We start from the raw sequence: 9,321 nt of genomic DNA on the forward strand, positions 1-9,321 counted from the left end.
AAGTATTAGTGTGTAGTTGGCAATTGGGACACAGCCCATATCTACAGTACCACCATAAAGAGCAAAAAAAAAAAACAAAAAAAAAAAAACCAAGCATAAACAATTGCTGTTGATCAGCTCTGAGATCATGTACATGTGCATAATTTCAACACTGATTCAACGGCAAAATTAACCTCAAAAAACTTCAGCCAGCTGCCCGTTCCCAACCACCAGGTTGTCCATTGCTAACAACATGAGCCCCCAGGGATAGGCAGGAAGCAAGGTGACCGGCAGCTTTGGTGCAGTTAGTTGGTTCTACTTCTACCGTGCTTTTACTGTGATAATCTGTTGTAAATGGTTTATTAATGTAGACTAGAAATCAGAATTAGTTTTAGCCTTCATACAAAAAATATATATATAAATAATAATGCAACGTTAGTAAATTCATTCATTATTTATATGCAATAACACTCGCGATAACTAGCTGAGTGTGGAAGTCTGCAGGTATGCTATGAGTGGGGCTTCTTATGTATATGCAAGACTCTTCTAATTGGTGTGGAAGTTCAGCCACATTCCTAACAGGAACATAACATCAAGTCGTCCAGATTTCTAGATCAACCCTAGCAGTAAAATGGGTTGGGAAGACTTTTGGGAAGACTTCACATTTCTGCTCTGCTAGAGCTGCCCTAGTAAACGATACATGCTGTTACTGCAATGTGGAAAAGTCTCAGGGCAGCGACAGCTCAGCCTAAATGCAGTAGGCCCCATAGAATGGAACAGTCCTTGGAGCACTGCTAAGGCAGAGTTGCTACATCTGCTACATCTACCTCTGTGAGCAACGTCAGCACAAGGACTGTTCAATAGGAACATCATGGATTGGGTTTCCACGGCTGAGCAGCTGCACACAAGTCTAAATGCCAAGCACCAGCTGGAGTGGCGTAAAGCAGACCACCGCATGGATTTTTCATGGGTTGCATGTTTTTCATGGTGCCCTTCCAGTGAAGGAAAATCATAATGACATGGTGTAGAACTGTGTTATGTAACAGTATAGGGAGGACTCTTTCCTGTCAACGCCCCCATGCACAATGCAGAATTCCTGCAGAATTCCCGGGTTTGGTGTAGAAGAACCTGGCTGGCCTGCACTGAGCCCTGATCTCATATCCTTTTGGATGAGCTGAAATGCAAACTGTGAGCTAGGAGTTTTCTCGTCCAACATCAGTGGTCAGCTTTGTTAACGTTCCTGCGGCTGAATGAAAGTGAGTCCCTGCAGCCATTTTCCCGAATCCAGTGTGAAGCCTTCCCAGAAGAACAGATGCTGTAATAGCAGCAAAGGAACCATCGTCATATTAACACCCTTGGTTTTGGAAGGAGGTGTTGAGCAAGCATGTGTGGATGTGATGTTCAGGCATGTTCAGGAATGGTTTGGCTAATGGTTTCTCAAGCTGTACGTTTTTATTAATACTGTGTGACTTTCAAACTAAACTGGACGTAATTTCCTGTGGGATGTATTTTCACATATTTGCGAGACAATCAGTCCAACTGCTGGTTGGAAAAGCAGGCAGGTGTCATCTGCGGTCAGGCCTAAGGTTTGTGAGTGACTTCAGGTCAAGTGAATCATATTCACAGTCATATCAGAATATTATGACCACCCCTAGTTTGAAATGAACTCGGCCCATTATATCAGCTCTTGATATATAACATACAGGAGCACTGTGTACGTCTGTAATTCCAGCTCTGTTCATCTGTTTCTCTGCATACTTTGTCAGCCTTCTTTCACCCTGTTTGTCAGGACCACCACAGTGCAGGTATTTTTTGGGTGGTGGGTCATTCTCAACATTGCAGTGACACTGGCCGGTGCAGTGTTTGTGTGTGTTGTGCTGGTATGTGTGGATCAGACACAGCAGTGCTGCTGGAGTTTTTAAACCCCTCAGCGTTACTGCTGGACTGAGAATAGTCCACCAACCAGAAATATCCAGCCAACAGCATCCTCTGGGCTGCATCATGTGAGCACTAATGAAGGAGTAGAGGATGACCAAAACAACATGTGCAGCAACAGATGAGCTTCTGTTTCTGACTTCTATTGGTGGACCAACTAGGTAGGAGTGTCTGGTAGAGTGGACAGTGTTTAAGAACTCCAGCAGCACTGCTGTGTCTGGTCCACTCCTACAACCAGCACAACAGACACTATGAACACACCACCACCATGTCAGTGTCACTGCAGTGCTGAGAAAGACTGAGAATAATATAATAATATCTACCTGCTCTGTGGTGGTCAGAGGAACAGGGTGCAAGGAAGTTAACAGAATATGCAGAGAATCAGATGGACTACAGTCTGTGATTATAGAACTATACAGTGCTCCTATATAGTACGTTGTGTGCCTTCATTTCATATAAAACATATTCAGTTCGTATAAAAAATGTAAAAGGACAAACAACAGGCAGGATTTACTATAATAAGCCTTTTATTATTGCTTAATAGGAAGTAACACATCGGTTACATGGCATTACAATCACATTGGCAATGATTTTAATACAATTAGAACATAAATAACCAACATCTATAGTGGATTAGAAATTAATATATGCAATCAGATAACCTGCGTTTTCTCTTTTTTAAATTTAGAGTTTACATAATGGCACAAAGTACAACCACATATTGCAATAGACAAACACCTGACTATATTTTAGCTATCTAGCTGATAGTACCCAAAGCTCTACATCACTGCAAGGCCCAGCCCTAAAGAGGCCTTTCCACCTTCACCGTCTTGGGGTCACACTCCAGCATCTCTCTTATCCATTCATCATCCAGTGCCCCCTCAATGAACTCCTCCAGACTGATGATGGCTGTAGGGACAGAGCAAAAGGCAAGTTGGTTCCAGTGTCACATTGACAGAAGGTCAGAAGTCACTCAGCACAATAGACCCGTGTATGCTTGAAGATCAGTTCCATGTTTGCAAAAGGTCATGTTAGCTTAAGCTCAACAAATGGAGTTAACATTGAGATGTGCACAGTGATTTAGGTGAAGGGCAATAATTCTACTCTACCACCTTACCATTGTTGTCTTTGTCCAGTCGTACGAATATCCTGTTGGTGCATTCCTCAGCAGTCAGTGGATTAGGTTTGGTCAGGGAGGCTGCAACACTCATCTTGTACACGGCCTGCCAACAGTTAGGACATGCTGGCAAAATGAATCTCTATTGCCCTCTAACGGAGGAGAGAGGTAGTGCCAACCCCCATTATAGGTGCATAATACAACTGAGACATCTCCATGATGACATCTCCAACCTCATGAGGAAACTTGGAATTAGGTATTCACCAATGTACCACCAAAATACCATTGCTTATCTGGTTGCAGCGGCACCTGTCAAGGGATAGGATCTACAAATTAGGTGAACTTAGTGAACTGTCAGTACTTGAAATCTGAAGGATCTAAAATATTATAACATAGGCCAAATTGTGATAGCTAGACGACTGGTTCAGAGCAGGTCTGATGCAGGTCTTGTGGGGTGCTTCTGGCATGCAGTGGTTAGAATCTACCTAAAGTGCTCCAAGGAAGGATAAACAGTGAACTGGAGACAAGGTCATGGGCACCCAAGGCTCTCTGATGCAATCCATGAAGGCCCCACCTCACAAATTACAGTACTACTACTCAATATAAGGAAGGTGCCCTAAAACTGGACAATAAAAATGAAAGTTTGTAGACACCTCATCCAACGCATTGGCTACAGTAACACCCTCTACTCGTCTTGGAAGGCTTTACACTAGATGTTAGAACATTTTTAAGGATCTGATTGCATTCAGTCATGAGCACCTTAGTGTGGTCAGGTACTATTGTTGGATGATCTGGATCTGAATCTGGATCACAAACACCACTTCAAACAATATCCTTAAGATATTCCCTCTTCTGCTTTCCAGTAAAATTTTGGGGACTTCATGCACCTCTAGCTGACACTCGGCACTGGGCATAGAAACCTTAGGGCCATGCTCCACCGCATTCAATTCTATTGGCAATAATGTTCAGTGAGGATTACATGAGCAGAGCATGTACAGTACCAGTAATGGGTGTACCTCATCATCCTAACTTTAGAGTCATCCTTCTACAGCAGTGAACACCAACCCTGGCCTGGATGATCTGCTTAAATTAGCTGAATCAATAAGTTTGGGTTGGCCATTCAGTTGGTGGAATGTCTTCTGTAAAGTAGCGTCACTAATCAGAGGGGCTGTCTGGAGACTTTTAGACACAGAGCGTCAGTCACCTTTTACATTTTGAACCCATGTAATATAAACAATGGCCCACCTGCATGATCTCAAGCATTTCTGATCGTGTTATGGCTCCATCTCTGTCCTTGTCAAAGAGCCTGAATGACCAGCGAAGCTTGTCCACTGAGGAGCCTTCTATCAGCATGCTGATTGCCGTTACATACTCTCGGAAGTCAACAACTCCGTCCTGTTAAACAGTACATAACATCTACCATTGTGTACAGTGACGCACAAACAAAACAGTTGCAAGGAAAAGTTTGGGTACCTCTGGTCAAAATTTCCTTCACTGTGAAAAGCTCGATTTTCAAAATGGTGATTGGTTTGGGCACCTTCCTTGGTCAGTACTTAGTAACATCCCCTTTAGTGAATATCACAGCTTGTAAATGCTTCTGCAGTTCTTATTTATGAAAGTCTTCTAGTCCTGTGAGATTCCTGTGCCATATTGCTGCACTGCTCTTTTAAGGTCTATCCTTAGATTTCTGGTGATGGTTAATTTGGGGGGACTCCTGTTCCTCCTGTTGTGGATTTTGAGGTGTGTTTAGATGACTACACTACTGTAAAAGCCACCTTCTTTTTTTAATACAGATTGTGTGATGTTTGCTTCCAGGATTTGCTAAAATATTAAGTTGAATTATATTCTTCCTTTTACCATTAAAATGTTCCCCGTGCCACTGGCTGCAACACAAGCCCAAAGCATGTGCATTGTTAATAGTTGGAGAGGTGCTTTTTTCATTAAATTCTGTCTAATTCTTTTTTAATCTGGCATAAAATATTTAATAAGAAACTTTCATCTGTAATTTTATGCTTTATGGAGATTAGTTTATCAACTCTTTGCATGCCACCATATACAGTTAATGAATACCAGTGAGGTTGAAGTGATAGACTTGCCTCATTGTTGTCCAGGGTGCGAAAAATCTGCTCAGCGTATTCTGCAGACTCCGTTCCCACAGTTCCATTGCAGAAGTGTCGCCTGAACTCGTGCAGAGTGATCAGGCCACTGGGACACTCGTTTAGGAACTTCCTATCAAATCGGAGAGAAATCAGCACAAGCAACACATGCCAATTGCTAATGTTTATATATGAAATAGTCTATATATGGGAGATAGACATTGAAACAATATTATAATTAAAAGCCTAAGCAATAATACTGGGTCTGATATCAGGGTAACTGTACAGGGTAACTGCAACTGTTTATGATATATTGGGATTATTAGGGTTGTACTGTGATCTTGTACTTGTATATGTATATTGGCTATTTGTATATATATATATATATATATATATATGATATTTGCAAATAATTGCTTTAAACAAAATAGTTTACATTTGACATAATTCAATTCATTTGAAATATTATTTAAATCATTAATATAAATAATAATATGAATAAATGTTATATTTTTTCCCCTGTAAAGGCTAATCCTAATGTAGGCCTACATTTTACAATTTACACATTTTGGTATTAATGGTTAATTGCTGATCAGCCATTGCAATAAAACCACAGAAGTGAATTGAATATCCAGCTACAGTGGCTCCTGGACAACTGGTCAACCAGGGTCATGGGTGCCCAAGACTTATTGATGCAATCCATGGAGGCCCTGCTTCACAACTTACAGGATTTAAAGGATTTGCTGCTAACATCATGGTACAAGATCCCACAGGACACCGTTCAGAGGTCTTGTGGAGTCCATATCTTGGCGAGGTGGAGCTGTTGCTGAGCATTTACAATATTAGGCAGGTGGTTTTATATAAGTGTTATGACTGATCAGTGCATATCAGCATCTGCAGATTATTTTGGAAACTGTTACAGTCTTAATGTCTAATCATGTTATAATGGCAAGCATGACTGAAAAACAAAAAAAGAAGGCCAAGCACAGCCATCAGGAACCCGCCATGATATATAAACTTCAGTTTCTAAGAACCTGGTTTATGAATGTCATAAATAATAAACAAAGGCACAGACCTGCCATCAGTATGTAAATGAGTACACCTTAAAGCACAAACAGTGTGTAAAGGTCAGTCCATGCAAGCGTAAAGTACACACCCATGAATCAGACCTAGATGACCATGAAACCTTACCTAAACCACTCGTAAAGTTCTGTGACATAGGTTCCCCCGCTTCTGCTGGGCAAGGTTGCGGTCTGTCCCATCCTCAACCGTGCTCCTCTGGCCACCAGCCCAGTGACGCATATATACCACGGCCCAGCTTACCTCTCCCCAGCTTAATCACTCTTACAAGTGCCATACTGCATCTGTGAAATTAGGCAAAAGTAATCTCCCAGCAGGGGGGCAACAGGCAGGTTGGGGTGATGCAAATGTAATTACATCGAGAACAGCTCCACTCAAGGGCGCGGTGCTGTGAGCTGTTTTTGCACGTTCAGTGGAACTGTACCCCATTCCGCCACTGCACCGAGATTAATGAATACTATGAGCTGTAAATGGAACACTGCAGAAACGCACCTCGGTGAGTAACCCACGTGGCCATGCTACAATGTTCATGTAACCCTGTGACCCAGTTAAGAAAAAAGCACTTCACACACACACGCAGCTGTTTGAGAGGTGACAGCGTTTGCAACGGATGCAAGCAGATATATAGGCCTAGACATGATCTGATTAACCAGCAAAGCAAGTCTGTGGTTTTATCACTCAGCTTTGTGCTCAGACTCACCATCCAACCACAACGTACTACTGTTTACCATCAGTTTAGAAAAAAAAAAGAGAAAAAGCTGAAGCTGATCTGGTTACGGCCTTTTAGCATCCACCTTTCACCCATACAGAATTTTGATATATGGCCATATATCTACATATATAGTACATAGTATATCACATACTGTACACGTGTATATGTGGACCACATACAGGTTCGACTTGTAGGTAAACCAACAATATCAACAATATCATCATATCACCATGATGCTTTGTGGTGCCTTTTGGGGTCGTATTAAGTTTTCTGAAAGATGTGCTAGTGTGGTTTGGTGGGTGAGTGGGTGTTTTGGGGGAGGTTTTCAGTGGTCACAGACATGGTGCCAGCCAGGCTTGAGGCTGACTGGTTTGTTTGGGTTGGGTTATCTCTGGTTAGAGAAGCTCATATCATGTATTGCTAAAGTAATGTGAGACATATATGTGTACGCCTGAAATATATGTCTTAAATCCAAAAGATCAAGGTTCACTTCCAACACGTCACATATATTTTGAGGCCACAGTTCAGATCATTCAAAAAAAATAATATCCATATCCATATCAAGATAATAAGGATGCAACAGCTAATTGACTTAGATGGCAACTAATATTGGATTAGTTGGCGACGTCACCATGCATTAAATACGAATGGCTCAGAATGGACGCATGTGAACTGCAGATTATTCACCGAAGTTTAATCGTAACAGTGTGGAGTACAGTTTTACTGCCACTGTTACTTTTTACAGTAACAGTTCCCTCAGTCTAGACGCAGAGCTCCACTAGAGGAGCATATATAGTACATAGTACATTACATTCTGGACATGTGTATTATATTTGGACCACATACATTTTCGACTGGGTTCGTATGGATATGTAGTAAACACATATACCAACAATAGTAGGTAATACATGCATGCTACATATTATGGCATGGGAGCACTCCCATGATGCTTTGTGGTGCCTTTAGGGGTCAGATTAAGTTTTCTGTAGGATGTGCACGTGTGGTTGGGTGGGTAAGTGGGTGAATCTGCAGCCACTCATGAGGAGACAGGCTGAGTGTAAACAGGAGAAATCTTCAAGTAAGTCAACCCAGAGGAGACCAGTCTCTGGGAGTTCTCGTAATGCTCAACATGGCGTCTGTTTACAGATAAAGTCCCGCCCTTCAACAAAAACAACCAATCCGATTGCGGGTACCGCCGCAAGTGGAGGAAATGGTGTCAAAATAAAAGTCATTTATACAAACGTAGCAGAAACACAAAATACTTTCGAACTGAAGCTAAAATTACTGTCTTACATTTGTTTCTTTTTTTTTTTTTTTTTGCTGATCCGAAAACTTATGTAAGTAAAAAACACATGCTAGGTTTTAAATTTTGACAGGAAAAAGAGGCAAACACATCCTCAAGCTAAATTTAAAAGCTGATAGCTACATTTGGTATTATTATTTGGTAATTAAGTGATTCATGATCTGAATAAGTGATTATTTGTTTCAATAATAGATAGATTTTATGACTATCATGAAATATATATATATGAAAAATCATTAGTTTTAGCCCTTTACAATAATCTATTTGCTTAAGGAAAGTGAAAGTGCAACAAAAAAAAACAAACAGAACTTTCCAAAAGTTGAAAAAACTTAGGTAATAAAATTAACGACACATAAAGTATTCGTCTTTTTGAGAGTGAGGGGAAAATTAAGCTCCACTCTCATTAATGATATAAAAAACCTTCACAGTAGATGTGTCCACCCTTCTACAGTGAGAAGAGGACTCAATGCTGGGGGTCTGAAAGAATGTGCAGCTGATCAAGCTTTTACTTTTTATATTTGTGAAAAATTCTGAAATATTACTCCTTACTGCCTCAGTCCACATGCTTCTTCCACTCCAGATGTCGCTTCTGTTTCTCTCAGCTTGTCAACAACTGCACATATTCATGCTGTCCACAAGGCGGGGCTCATAGCGTGATTTGTATTTACAGCAGTGGTGTAAAAGTGAAACACACTTCCTAACTGAAGGTGGAGCCCTGGAGCAAAAAATAGCAAAATAGCAGGTCTCACCTAATCAACAGTGTTATTATGACAGAAAAAAATGAATGACTTGTATCTTTAAACTGGTTTGACTGGAAATAAATGTATCTTTATGGTTTTTGGATGGTGCGGTTATCCTGAGTAACTTACATTTGGGTCATGTGACCCAGGTATGTATGTGACATGTATGTGTTGTAGCATGGTGAGCTTGAATCCTAGTCTGCCACAGGGAAGGCAGTTATATCCCTCACTGCTGTACACTAATTACACCAAAATCAACGAAGGACAGTTTTGGACTTTTGCACATTAGTGTACATGCTTTCTGAACCTCACATTTAACGGAATAAAGCATTGGTTTCACACCTTCCTCTGCCACCCCT

At 41.1% G+C, this 9,321-nt stretch overlaps 1 protein-coding gene across 1 annotated transcript; it reads right to left on the bottom strand.

Moving 5' to 3' along the window:
• Positions 1-2,655: 2,655 nt before the first annotated feature.
• On the bottom strand, positions 2,656-6,410 carry LOC140575388 (guanylyl cyclase inhibitory protein). Its single transcript, XM_072695688.1, has 5 exons — positions 6,319-6,410; positions 5,128-5,260; positions 4,277-4,426; positions 3,032-3,137; positions 2,656-2,823 (listed from the first exon to the last, which is right to left on the bottom strand). The coding sequence occupies exons 1-5, from the start codon at positions 6,387-6,389 to the stop codon at positions 2,717-2,719; spliced, it is 567 nt and encodes a 188-aa protein (XP_072551789.1). The 5' UTR covers positions 6,390-6,410; the 3' UTR covers positions 2,656-2,716.
• Between the last annotated feature and the right edge of the window lie 2,911 nt (positions 6,411-9,321).

The sequence above is a fragment of the Salminus brasiliensis genome, chromosome 13 (genome assembly GCF_030463535.1).
Source record: "Salminus brasiliensis chromosome 13, fSalBra1.hap2, whole genome shotgun sequence".
NCBI classification, from domain to species: Eukaryota; Metazoa; Chordata; class Actinopteri; order Characiformes; family Bryconidae; genus Salminus; species Salminus brasiliensis.

Excerpts from the sequence above, each read along its gene's own strand:
- LOC140575388 (XM_072695688.1), bottom strand. The coding sequence starts at position 6,389 with ATGGGACAGACCGCAACCTTGCCCAGCAGAAGCGGGGGAACCTATGTC. Across the intron at positions 3,138-4,276 it reads AAATGCTTGAGATCATGCAG|GCCGTGTACAAGATGAGTGT; the intron begins GTGGGCCATTGT and ends AACTGTTGGCAG. Across the intron at positions 2,824-3,031 it reads ACTGGACAAAGACAACAATG|CCATCATCAGTCTGGAGGAG; the intron begins GTAAGGTGGTAG and ends CTGTCCCTACAG.